Here is a 13794-nt window from a genome sequence, read left to right on the forward strand (position 1 = left end):
ATTGTCCATTCTTGGTGAAACTTGGTCAGAACATTTCGTCTTAATAATTTCTCAGCCAATTCGGAAACCGAAAAAAAAAACTGTTTTTGTACAAATTGAATAAACAATTTAATAGAAATATTGACGCCTTATTTATAGCCCTACCTTTATAAAAAGGAATAACAACATTTGTCTCCAAACTCGACCGATTTCGAAACTGAATCTCGACTGAGGATGAAAATAGGTTACAACCCAATTGGGTCTGTAGTAAGCGCCTTTAAAGCTTTTGCCCATCTTGATAACTCTTGTTTTCGGGATTGTAGATGTGAAGTACATGTGTCAAAGTATGATCTGATATTCGTCTACAATGTAGATACTTTAAATTTGTAATGTTTGTATACATGTTTTTTCGCGTTCAAAACAATAAGAGTGCATTTAATTAAGAGTGAATGCCTTGAGTCGCTTTTTTCATTACGTCATATATTGCATTGGTTAGTCTTGAATATGTTTAACGGTTCATGTTACATAAGCGGTGCTCTTGTTCAAAAGCAAACAATTCAAGCATTAAGCGACACCTCCCTCCCTCTCTGTCTGTCTCTCTGTATGTCTGTCTGTCTGTCTGTCTGTCTGTCTGTCTGTCTGCCAGTCAGTCAGTCTGTATGTCTGTCTGTCTGTCTGTCTGTTTGTCTGTTTGTCTGTCTGTCTGTCTCTGTCTCTCTCTCTCTGTTTTTCTCTGTCTGTCTGTCTGTCTGTCTCTCTCATTCTGTCTCTCTCATTCTATCTCTCTCTCTCTCTCTCTCTCTCTCTCTCTCTCTTTCTCTGTCTGTCTGTCTGTCTGTCTGTCTGTCTGTCTGTCTCTCTCTCTTTTTCTCTCTCTGTCTGTCTGTCTGTCTGTCTCTCTCTGTCTCTCTCTCTCTCTCTTTCTCTGTCTGTCTGTCTGTCTGTCTGTCTGTCTGTCTGTCTGTCTGTCTGTCTGTCTGTCTGTCTGTCTGTCTGTCTGTCTGTCTGTCTGTCTGTCTGTCTGTCTCTCTCTCTCTCTCTCTCTCTGTCTGTCTGTCTGTCTGTCTGTCTGTCTGTCTGTCTCTCTCTCTCTCTCTCTCTCTCTCTCTCTCTGTTTTTCTCTCTCTGTCTGCCTTTCTGTCTGTCTGTCTGTCTGTCTATCTGTCTGTCTGTCTGTCTGTCTGTCTGTCTCTCTCGCTCTCTCTTTCTCTCTCTCTCTCTCTCTCTCTCTCTCTCTCTCTCCCCCTCTCTGTCTGTCTGTCTGTCTGTCTGTCTGTCTGTCTGTCTGTCTGTCTGTCTGTCTGTCTGTCTGTCTGTCTGTCTGTCTGTCTCTCTCCCTCTCTCTCTCTCTCTCTTTCTCTGTCTGTCTGTCTGTCTGTCTGTCTGTCTCTGTCTCTGTCTCTCTCACTCTCTCTCTCTCTCTCTCTCTCTCTCTCTCTCTCTCTCTCTCAGGATTACTAGACTTTACGCAACTGTTTAGAATGTCGGCGGTAAACTATTCAACTAAATGACTGCTTAATACTAGCAGAAAGAGAAGACATAGTGGCATCATCAATTGTGTTTAATGACCAGACTGTCATATGCCACCCAGTGTGGTTAATGACACCATGCTGTGAGTTAAGTCTGGACAATATCTGGTATAACGAGATAATCGGTTCATGCAGAACAAAGGGACAATTTAACGCCCGAATACAAAGGCTTACACGATTTTAAGGTTAATGCAAACAATCAAATGAATAATATTGCATTAATTAATGTTTATTTAATGTGTCAACCTGTAAGTTTTTCCAGACAAATACCATAATGGTTAACTTTTATATGTTGCATATTTGGAATTGATCTATTTATTGCATGTTTTCAATCATATTTGTTTCAGTAAAGTAAACAACTCTTTGGCATTTTGAAAAATAAAATCTTAATACAATCGTTTATATAAAAAAAGATCACGCTCTATTTCACCGCATTGACTGTGTCTTTCTTTGCCAATGTAGTCCGGATGTAAACACGCAGGTGCGCGTGACGTCACGCGTGAACTGGTCTATACATTAACAGGCTTCGATCGCAATCTGCGTTCCTCTAATTTGTTAACATTCTATTTTACACTTAAACGTTTTATTTTTAACATTATAAGCATCTTTATGCCCCCGAACCAGCGGTTCTGGGGACATATTAAAATCGCACCGTCTGTCCGTTAGCTAGTTAGTCCGTCCGTCCGTCCGGATTAGTTTCCGCTTAATAAGTCAAGCAATTGTCATCAGATGTTCATCAAACTTATGAAAATGTGTAAGGCAATAACATCTAGTTCAAGTTCGATAATCAGCAAAATTGACCCAGACACTCCTGAATTACGTCCCTTGAATCATCGTAAAATTGTTTTTTCTTTCGTTTCCGCTCAAACTATAACATTGCCCATAACTTTTGCAATATTGAAGATAGCAGCTTGATATTTAACATGCATGTGTATCTCATGAAGCTGCACTTTTTGAGTGGTGAAATGCCAAGGTCAAGATCATCCTTCAAGGTCAAATGTCAAATATATGGCTACAATGCGGCACAGTAGGGGGCATTGTGTTTCTGACAAACACATCTCTTGTTGGATTTTGTATTTTAACGCTTAAACTGAACATGAAACAGAAAAAGCACATAAAACATAAAATTTTAAGACTGCGATCGTAGTCTGAATGTTTCTTCCTTGTTCATATTCTTTGCCAACTTAATGTGTATCGGTTCAATTTTTCTATTTTGCGTATTAGTGAGACTCCCGGCAATGCTGTTATTGGATATACCATTTCAACGGTATACATCGGCCAAATTTTAACTTCATATGTCCTCAACTAGCTGGGCGTTTTTCTAATAAATCCGAATTCGACATTCTTTATGCTCTTTATAATCAAATTCCTTTATATAACTTTATGTTGATTTGTTTAGTTCATTTAAGCTGAATAAAAGTGAATAAAAGTTCCAGTAAACAACTGGCAGCTGGTCCGCCAGTTTTTGTTTACAACAAGAATGTACACATGGTAACGAACTCACCAACATATTTAATCTAAGAATTTTTATGCATATTTTTGGTAGAACAATTTTTTTTACAATAAATAAAAAACTTTTTCTTTGAAAAGGTGCTTAATTTATAATATTTGAATTTGTTTTGCACATTAAATAGATACGATTACTTCCTATCACCACAAACAAAATGGTGGACCCAGTGACTGTTTCCTGGACCGACAAAATGTTAACGGCCGTTCGATCGCAAATAGAATCTGAGATTTCATAGGATTTATGCCAAAGATGGATTAATTTGCGTGCTCAGTCCATCTGTACAATTGAACAAATAGTTATACAAGTCAGTTATCGGAAACGATATTATGTTGATCATTTATTTATAGTGCCACTTAAAAATGGGTTAAACAACATCCCAAGTACATTCTCAACTATCATATTGATATATCAATAACTTATTGTATAGGATATTTCATAGGGACGTAAATGAATTTACTAGGGGGAGAAATTTTATGCCTGAGCTAATTAAATTTTGTTTGTGTTTTATAGGGCTGCAACGGATATCCGAAATATCCGAGATTCGCGGATCCAAACGAGGATTCGCGGATCTAACCGTGATTGGTAAAATCGTTTTCGAATCCGGATCTTATTTGAGTTTAACCTTTCCTTTGCGGTAATTGTTTCTTTTGCCATAATACGTTTCGTTAAATTGTTTCTTTCTCTTTGAAAGGCTGACTGGTGCGTATTTTGTCACAATTATCGCTACTTCTTCGACAAAAACATGGTGCTACACAGTCTACTTTCGTTTTCGATGGTGCAAAATGGCGCAGAAGAAAATTCACGATGCACCTAAACAATTAGTGTGGCACTTCTGTCCTTATGTTATCTATTGGTTCTCAAAGTTCGTTTTAAGTCGCGTTGTGTAATTTTTTGTTTTGACTTAAATGTCCCAGGTTCGTAAACTACTCATCAGTTTGCAAAATAAGGCAACAAGTCTTTTTCTAGCATATATAAACTTTTATTCTTGATTAAATGTTCGTATATATTGTATTGTAAATATATATTATTCCTAGTTGTATTGCAATTGTATATAACTCTTATTAAAAAAATTTCAACAAGAATTAAAATAGAAATAAACGAGATACTCCAACACAAATATAATCCGTCCAGAAAAACAAATGTCCGTCTCAAGCACTTTCCCGTGAAGCCAGAAATTGGGAAGTATATTGTGCGATTCTCTATCGACAGTGGCTCGGCTCGAGGTTCTAACATGGTCCGTTTTATACAAAAATAGTAACCTTGGCGTCGACCCACTTGTTTTAAGGAGTAAACAGCCTTATCCATCACTTTGACATAAACTAATAACCATAAAAAATATAACTATAAACGGGTTATAACAATGTCCATCACTTTCTGGTCGTTAAATTATTTCTTACTATTTAGGCTTATTTTACCTGTTTATATAAGCTGTTTATATAAGCAGTCCGTGTATAATTAACACTATTTTGACCGCCAGATATGGTCGAATGTACGCCATTGTTGTCCACAATGTATTTCGCCAGTGACCATGCATCTCTAGTTACTAGGACAATGATGACTAAACAGAAAAATTGTTACATTAGATTGCTCGGTGTGCAAGCTTTTCGGGTTTTATCAGCATACTAATTCAACAAAACTTGACAAAGCAAACGCCATTTGCAAAGTATGTAAGGTTGCCCTTGTATACAGAACCGGAACAACCTCCAACCTAAATAAGCACTTAGAAACAATGTATTATATTAAGCATTATGTTATTATAAGAACTTAGTGTTTTTGAAATTCAAAAACTTGTTATTTTTTAGTTTTTTTAGATACAGGAACTTATTTTTTACAGTATGTTTTAGGTGCTTTAAGACACATGTAACTTAATTGACAAGATTTGTTGTTTAGGGAACCAATTTAAATCGAGTCATATTGCAGATTTTTTGTTTATTTAAAAGATTTTTGAGGCTTCTTAAACTGTTACTTGTTTATTGTTGTCTGTTTGGAGTAATACAGTTTATAATAATAATAAAAGTTAATTAGTTTTTTTCATAATATATAAGTTCTAGTATTTCAAAACATAATTTTGGTTATAGCAATATAAGTTATAATTTGTTTTGCGTATTTTTATTTTCAAATTAGGATTCGAACTGATATTCGATATCCGAGCCTTTTGATTCGAATTCGGATTCGATTGAAATTTTGGATTCGCTGCAGCACTAGTGTTTTATAGACATTTCAATCAGTATAATTGGACAATAATCATTTGAGATTTTTTTATTTCAACTAGTCTTGGAAGATAAATTTTTATCAATTTAAAAGAAAGAAGCAGTAAAACCAAGAGTGCGCCAATTTTAAACTAAAGAGGAACATGTTCATAGAGCTATAATTGCCCATTTTAATTTACATATTAATTTTAGTGACAAGAATTATATTGAGATAAGATATTCGATGGACCAGTGCTCCCTTCGTTCAATAGTGTATTTTAAATACTACGGGGTGATTACAAAAATACGATAACTGGGTCATTAGAATGGACTCTTTGGACATGATATTATTGGGTCAAATAAATGCAAGAAAGGAAATTTGCTCCAGTCAAAAACATTAAACAATCTTGGTCTATTGAAACCTCTATAATTATGCTTATTGTCCCCTACCGGTTTCACCGGAGGGGACTTATGGTTTGCGCTCTGTGTTTCCGTCAGCCCGTGTGTCCGTGGATAGATGGCAATATGGACACTACGCACGTCATGTCATTTTATTCCTACGTCAAAAAGTCTGGTTGCTATGGCAACAAATAAAAACAATCTGACAATGTTGGAATCGGTAGAGGATATATATTGCTTTGCAATAGTCTTGTTGTGTTGTGCAACCAGCTTAATGTTAATAAGTATACTCCTTCTATCTGAGATTTCAAAGGTTGTATGCTTATTGTGGAGCCTGCCAAGGTTATGTTAATACATGTGAGTGTGCTACTTCTGTCTGGGCATATTATATGATTTATGAGTATTGTTTAGCCTGCCAGCATTATGTTTATTCGTTTTACCTTTCAATCTTAGCTTTCATATGATGCATGCTTATTGTGCAATCTTCCAGTGTTACATAACTTAATGTGCTCCTTCAATGTAAGCTATAAAATGATGTATTCTTATGATGGATCCTGCCAACGTTACGTTTATTAGAGTGCTCCTTTCATCTGAGCTTTTATAGAACGTATGCGTATTGTGTGACCTGCAAAACCATTAAGCTTATTCTTGTTCTCCTTCAATATGGACTTTCATAAGATTTTTTCTTATGGTATTGTCTGCCATCGTTAGGTTAATAAGTGTGTGCCCCTTCCATATGAGCTTTCAGAGGACGTATTCTTATTGTAGAGCGGGCTTATCATCAAAATGTTATAAATAATTATCACATGTTTAAATTATATTTAATAGGTGACACTGAACAATGGCTTTTTTCTACGACAAAATTGACTATATGAAGACAACTGTGTTGATGTTAACATAATGGCAAATTTAGCCGATGTGTTTAAGGATAAGGAACGGTCGAACTGGCTCAAGGCATGGCTAGCAATAGACATTGCGAAGTCTGGCTTGGAGCATTTAGCTGACAAAGAGGCTCAGAATTTTCACCAGCACATTTACAGCCAAGTAAGATCTTCTCTTAAGTCACAATCATATACTTGCAACGGCTGTAACACAGCAAATTTACTGCGAAAACAGCAGTGTCCAATCAAGATTTGTGATAAAGTTTTCCAAGAAATTATCAAGGAACATCGGTACAAAAAATGTTCTTGGAATAATACATCTGCGCAATTATGGCAAACGAACTATTGGGAAATAGCGAAATGTTACATCCAAACAGAGGGATATGCTGACAAGATATCCATTCAAGATACAGACTTCAACGGAGTCGTTAGTTTTATGCTGAACTGCACACGGTTTGATAGCAAGTTTTCTTTTCCAATAACAAAGGGAAGGCCAACCCACAACAAGCCTGCATGCCTCCTGTATAAGGTAAGAACTTCAGTGCCTTCTGATAAAGGTATTTTGTACCAAATACTTTAAATATAAGTATTTCTAGAGTTATACGGATACATGAATGTACAGGGATGTGAAATTGACATATATAACATTACTCAGGCCTTTTTCTGTCCATTTCGGGTAAATGTGCCTAGCAAAATTATGATTTTTAGAGTCGCGAAATCTTTCAAATTGGGAAGAATTTTCATCGACAAAAGCATTATTGGGGAAATTATTTTTCTTGATCTTTCTCATTAAATTTAATGTTTTCATACATAGATATTGCCCTAAGAAAAGTATTTTAATGTACCTTGAACAGTCATTGTCCACTGCTAGCGTAAGTATATGTATGATAAAATTACCGACTTTGTTTATGTTATGCTTGAAGTTCAAATAAAATACAAAGCACGATATGTCATTTAGGATTTTTTTATGCCCCAAGATCGAGTGATCGGGGGTCTGTTGCTGTTGGCCTGTCTGTCTGTCTGTCATTGTGTTTGTGTGTCCAAATCTTTAACCTTTGTCATAACTTTTGCAATATTGAAGATAGCAACTTGATATTTTGCATCCATGCGTATCTCATGGAGCAGCACAATATGAGTGGTGAAAGGTCAGGGTCATCATTCAAGGTCAACGCTCAAACATATGGCTTCAAAGCGCAGTAGGGGGCACTGTGTTTCACAAACACAGCTCTTGTTTATGAATATTCACAGACGAAGGACCAGCAACATATACTTATTCAAAATTCAAGTTGAAAAATGTCTGAAGGCAACCATATTTTGAAGCACAGTAACGTTGAAAGTAAAACCAGTCCACATTTCTCTACCTCAGACCATCGATAATGATTCTCAACCAATTTACAATTATTAATACGTACACATGATTGTCACTGTCTTGTTGTATACCGGGTACATTACCTGATAATTCCAAATAATCCAGCATTTCAATAAACGCAAATGCCGACCGAAAATGACTGAAAATGTGTCTTAAGAATTGCATAAACAAAACCGGTCGCCATTTGTCTGAAGTGTCAAGGTCGCGAAAATTGCATTATGGAACACTCGATACGATGGCGTTTTAAAGGGTATTCCAATTGGCACGCTAAAACACGGCACACGTTTTTTTTTAAACACAGTCCCTACCGGGAAAGATATTTTTCGGCTTCGGTCATTTCGGTCGGAAATTGGAATTGTTTTTTAAGAATTGGGGAAAAAATGCATATTTCGCATTGGGAATGGGCACGACTATCGGACCCGTGAGATAGGCAGAAAAGGCCTGATAACGTTTAAAGGGTCTAACACTTCAAACAAGCATTGCACTGAAATTGTCTGCTATGTACATTGTACATAACTTAGCTTTTGTGCGGTTTCTTCAAAGGTTTACTTTAAAATAAAAATGCTGATTTTTTGCGGAGCTGTCTTTGACGCGCTCTTTAACAGTAGAGGACGTATTTGTTTTGCATTTCACATAACAAGGGACAAAATTGTCACAAAACCAGGTTTTCATTGTGAAAAAAAAAATCTGATAAAGGGAGAAAACTCAAACTGAACTTTTGAAATGAACAAAAAAAATTAACCCCCTTTGTAAGTTTTTTTTTAAATCTATTTTTGGTCGTGGCGACCTTGACATTGGAGATATTGACGTGATTCTTTCGTGCGACACACCGTCCCATGATGGTGAACAAATGTGCCAAATGATTTTAAAATCTCACAATGAATGACATAGTTATGGCCAGGACAAGCTAATTTATGGCCATTTTTGACCTTTGAACTCAAAGTGTGACCTTGACCTTGGAGAAATCGACCGTAATTATTTCGCGCGACACACCGTCCAATGATGGTGAACAAATGTGCCAAATGATTTTAAAATCTGACAATGAACGACATAGTTATGGCCCGGACAAGCTTGTTCCGCCCGCCCGCCAGCCCGCCAGCCAGCCAGCCAGCCAGCCCGCCAGCCAGCCAGCCAGCCCGCCCGCATTCGCCAATCTAATAACCAGTTTTTTCCTTCGGAAAACCTGGTTAAAAATGATATACACACGCTTACAAAATAATTGATGTGCATGTTTTCTAAATAGGATAACTGTCACATTTGCAAACTACATAACATCTTTAGATAATGTGTTTCCATACTAGGCTCGTGAAGTTCATAAGGCTGTGCGGCACTCTTCAATAATGGAAGTCACTGATGTCGATCTCCAAGACTATTTCACAACATTGAACAACCTCCTGAAAGATTCACGATATCTTAGTCATGATAACGTTGCCAAAAATGCTGTGGTGAAATTAGCCCAGGTAGTGTGTTAATGTTGTGCCTTGTCATTTTGCGCTTTTCCTTTGCTCACTGTATACGAAGAATAACAGAATATATTGTGTCATGCTTTGGTCACCATTGACTACTCATATGAAACAGATAAAGCACCATTCCTATATCGTTTTGAGCTTATATGGACACATGTAATGCTTTTGTGATCACTGTTTATGTGTTATTTGTACACGGTTGATTGTTGTGCGTCGTCAACATTTACATTGTTAACATTAGTCGCGACATTGAGTGACCAATTTTGTCAAACTTTTACTGAATTGTTAGAGCAAGTTTGAAAAGCGAGCTTGTTGGTTGCATTATACAGATTTTTTATATCAACATAAAAACTTGCTCACGATATATATAATCTTGATAACTCAGCACAAAAAATAATGCTACTCTTCTGGACAACATGGCTACCAAGGGGTGGGGCTGTTTTATTACGTTCAGTTATAAACTATGCTCAATATGACACATTGTGAACACTCAGATAGTAACACCGTTTACCGAATCATGAATCAAATTGTTGCACACATATTAATTCTTATAATATCCCTGCCAAGTTTTATAAATATTATGGTAGATCAAAAGTTATGGTTGTCGAGAGGACAATTTGTTATGATAGTACAGTAAATCTTGCAAAAAAGTATTACTTTTTGCTCAATCATCGTGAAGCCTGATACCTTCCCTGGAAGGTTGTTCTTATGATATGTCAGTCGAGTTTAAAAGTGTCCCAAACAGTTGAAATATATAGCTGACAGGGGATGGGCGATTTTCAGTATATCACAAATGTGAAGTCAATTGAAATCTCTGTTACCGATTACGCTCAATTTAAATTGCAAGCATTATCACGCGGTCCAAAAACTGCAATGGATTTAAAAAATAAAATAAAATGTTCTGATGGATTTGGCGATGTTACGCCTTTTATTATTACCGGTATTTTGGATGAAAGAACTCAAGTAAAGATGATTATGCATGAACACATCTGGGGGTTGGAAATTTAAAACCATGTCGAATTCGATCGTATGCATGGTCAATAATGTTTGTTTTTCTGACACCTGGCAACCTGCCAGCCGATATACGCGTATAAAAGAAACCTTGTTAATGCTTTTCCTTAAATGAAAGTCTATCTGGAGGTTACAAAAATTGAAAATTTATTGTAACTCAATTCAAGATGAGAACTACTCCATGAAGTTGATATACTCAATTAAATTCATGGTAATTAGTATTGTATCATTGGCTTCTATATCGAGTTAATTATTTAATTGGGAACTTAACCGCACAAAAACATTTATAATTGGCTGTCGTTATCAATTTAAATATTTAATATGGAAATGAACCGCACTTAATGAGTTATAATTGCCTTCAATATCAAGTAAAGAACATTATCATTGGCCGTATGTTTCAAGTAAAGTATCTAATGGGAGAATAAAGTGCACTGAAATACACATCCGTTTCACCCATTTGTTTCTTCCTTTCACTATTAGGAAAACGTGTCATGTATTTGAAATTTAGCTCTTTTGTGATTTAATATAACTGTTTCCATTTGATGCTACAGTTGGAAAAAGACACATTACTATTGACTACAGCAGAGATGATGTGTTTCCTGGATGCTGTTGAAACAACTTTGAAACAACACTTGAAAGATATTGCAAAAGACGTTGTTGACGCATCAGTGAATGACCTCAGAGTAAACACAGCATTGTGTATTGATAACATTAAAGATTTTCTGGACACATGTAAGCAAGAGCTCGCAAAACAGACAGATATACATAAACAGGATATCGATGAACACGTCGACAGTCACAAACAAGGCATAGATGATCACATAGGAAGACACAAACAGGGCATAGATAAACACGCCGATAGACACAAACAGGGCATAGATGAACATGCTGGTAGACACAAACATGGCATAGATGAACACGTCGATAGACACAAACAGGGCATGGATGAACACGCTGGAAGACACAAACAGGGCATGGATGAACATGCTGATAGATACAAAAAGGGCATGGATGAACACGCCGATAGACACAAACAGGGCATGGATGAACAAACAGGCAGACACAAACAGGGCATGGATGAACACGCTGGTAGACACAAACAGGGCATGGATGAACACGCCGATAGACACAAACAGGGCATGGATCAACACGCCGATAGACACAAACAGGGCATGGATGAACACGCTGGTAGACACAAACAGGGCATGGATGAACATGCTTATAGACACAAACATGGCATAGATGAACACGCCAGAAGACACAAACAGGGCATGGATGAACAAGCAGAAAAATGCATTAAGGACATCCAAGAACAGTTTGGAAATACTACTTTCACTGAAACAACCTACAAACAGTCCTGTAGAGGTATAACTAACGTTTTATCATTTAATTATACTTTCGAAACAGCAAGAATATAACTTTATTTAACAGTTTCAAACAAATCGAATTCTCTTGATCAATGAAATATATATTCATACACAGTTTGATGTTAAAAAGTACAATAATGTTTTGCTAAACATACAATAAACACAAGTATTCGCATAGACTGGATAAAAGTAAAATAAAAACAGGGCGTTTTTCCCCCTTCTTTTTCCCCTAATCGAATATCTTTCAAATGATGCAATTATCCCACATGTGAAGCCTACTTTTGGAAATTTCTTCCCCTTTTTCAGTTTTGTATATAATTGTTCCCCCAAAATGGAAGGCCAGGCCTTTTCCCCAAATCAATGAAATACGCCCTGGTAACAGTATAATCATTATTACACTGATATGATTCCAATGATTATATGCCCCCAAACAACATATAAATCAACTTATGTATCTAATGATACAACTTACAAGTAAAAACTAAGTTTTAAACACATTTGACTCAGATTTTAGCATGTCTATTCATTGAATATTCTGAGCTGTATCTGGTAAAAATGTGACATTGTTGTCCAGGTCAACTTTGGATGATTGGGAGACAGATATTCATAAGCTGTGCTCAGGCTCTGCAGGGAGTGATAATCTGTAGTCGTCTCAGATCATGATAATATTCCAGATAACTTAGTCGTTCTATGTACGCATTTGTGTAGAGGATATGAGTTTGGGGCTCAAGAAAATTATTTGTCATTGTTTTATTATTTGTTATTATTTTTCAAAATGTATGCTGATCACTACGACTTCGATATAATTACATAATGTGTGTCCATTACAGACGTTTTGAACACAGTCGTGTTATTCTGAATGCAATGAGCAACCGTGATGCTTGATTTGACGTGTTTGATGTTAAACACGCATTTAATTTGCCAGTAGATTTTTTCCTGATTTGAAAGCGAAGTACTACGCCTATTACCAAATTATACACAATAAAATACAAATTACAATTAACAAATGTTTCCAGTGTGCAGTACATGGTCATTTTCATATATTGTAAGCTCATATACGTAGTACAACACACTATGTGAAGTATAGTTGATGATAAAGAGTTCACGCGGATTTACACAGGTCAACCATGGTAATGATGAATTAAATGATAAGATCACATTAGACAAAGGATCAGAATATAGGATATTATTATTTTTACATTAATACGGTAATTAAAATGTTCAACTTTATATACAAAAATAATTTGATAAATGTCATATAATAACCTCAAATAGTTGTCATTGTTCCTATACAAAAAAATAGTTAGAAAATGTTACTAATGGCTCAAATAAATAATTAACACAATTTACATTAACAAAATAATTTTACAATCATTTACATATTTGTGTATGTCAAAAGATACCTTAATTACTCGACGTTGTCGGCAATTATTGTTGTAGTCACCTTCATTTAAACCACCAACTAATACTTTTGTGACTGTAATAAAGACATTCAGATTTTCCTCCATACTAAATGTCGTCAGATTTCTTGACAGTTGAATTTACCCATAACTTATAAAATAACATATGTTCCGGTGTCACAATCCGGGGACACCACACACACGTGTAATTTTAACCGGATGACGGTCATAAATGATAAATGTTATGCAGTTGAGATTATCATATTTTGTTTCGTTATGTGTCGTTTTCTGATTGATGTCTATGAGAGCAAATTTTGATTATTCGATTGCTTAAAAAACAAGTGTTTTGATAAAGAGTGTCTCATATTCAAAGACAATAACTCAACGAATCAATGAAAACAAACAACATGTTAGTTAAATAATAAACAGTTCATACTACATTATATAAAACGTAAAGTATAAGACATTATTTCCATAAATATTTAAAGGTCCGAATAACTACGGTATATTGACCTACTAAATATGGTTCTAACCTTACATATTTAGTACTTTTGTCTTCTTTAATCTTCCTGTCTTAACACACTCAACACTTAAATTTCTCGTATGCTACAGTTTATAAACACTTCTCAAAGTTTATTGTTTTACAATCCTAAATATGTAACCCGACAAAATTGTAATAAACCAATGCTTTGGA

The 13794-nt window shown here is 35.8% G+C and overlaps 2 protein-coding genes across 14 annotated transcripts in view; one reads left to right on the plus strand and one right to left on the minus strand.

Annotated features, from left to right (window-relative positions):
- The window catches only part of LOC127857571 (uncharacterized), a 154132-nt gene that overhangs the window by 66774 nt on the left and 73564 nt on the right, over positions 1-13794 (plus strand). For 5 of the 13 annotated variants that reach the window (XM_052394029.1, XM_052394028.1, XM_052394027.1 and 2 more), the window contains 3 exons: positions 6435-7016; positions 9158-9316; positions 10885-11698. The exons of the other annotated variants lie outside the window; for them this stretch is intronic. In XM_052394029.1, coding sequence (XP_052249989.1) covers positions 6507-7016; positions 9158-9316; positions 10885-11698 — 1483 coding nt within the window. In that variant the 5' untranslated portion in view covers positions 6435-6506. The remainder of the gene's footprint in view (positions 1-6434; positions 7017-9157; positions 9317-10884; positions 11699-13794) is intronic. 13 annotated transcript variants of the gene reach the window in all.
- The window catches only part of LOC127857573 (uncharacterized), a 105985-nt gene that overhangs the window by 44512 nt on the left and 47679 nt on the right, over positions 1-13794 (minus strand). The gene's annotated exons all lie outside the window — the stretch shown is intronic.

Source organism: Dreissena polymorpha, chromosome 14 (genome assembly GCF_020536995.1).
Source record: "Dreissena polymorpha isolate Duluth1 chromosome 14, UMN_Dpol_1.0, whole genome shotgun sequence".
Lineage (NCBI taxonomy): Eukaryota > Metazoa > Mollusca > Bivalvia > Myida > Dreissenidae > Dreissena > Dreissena polymorpha.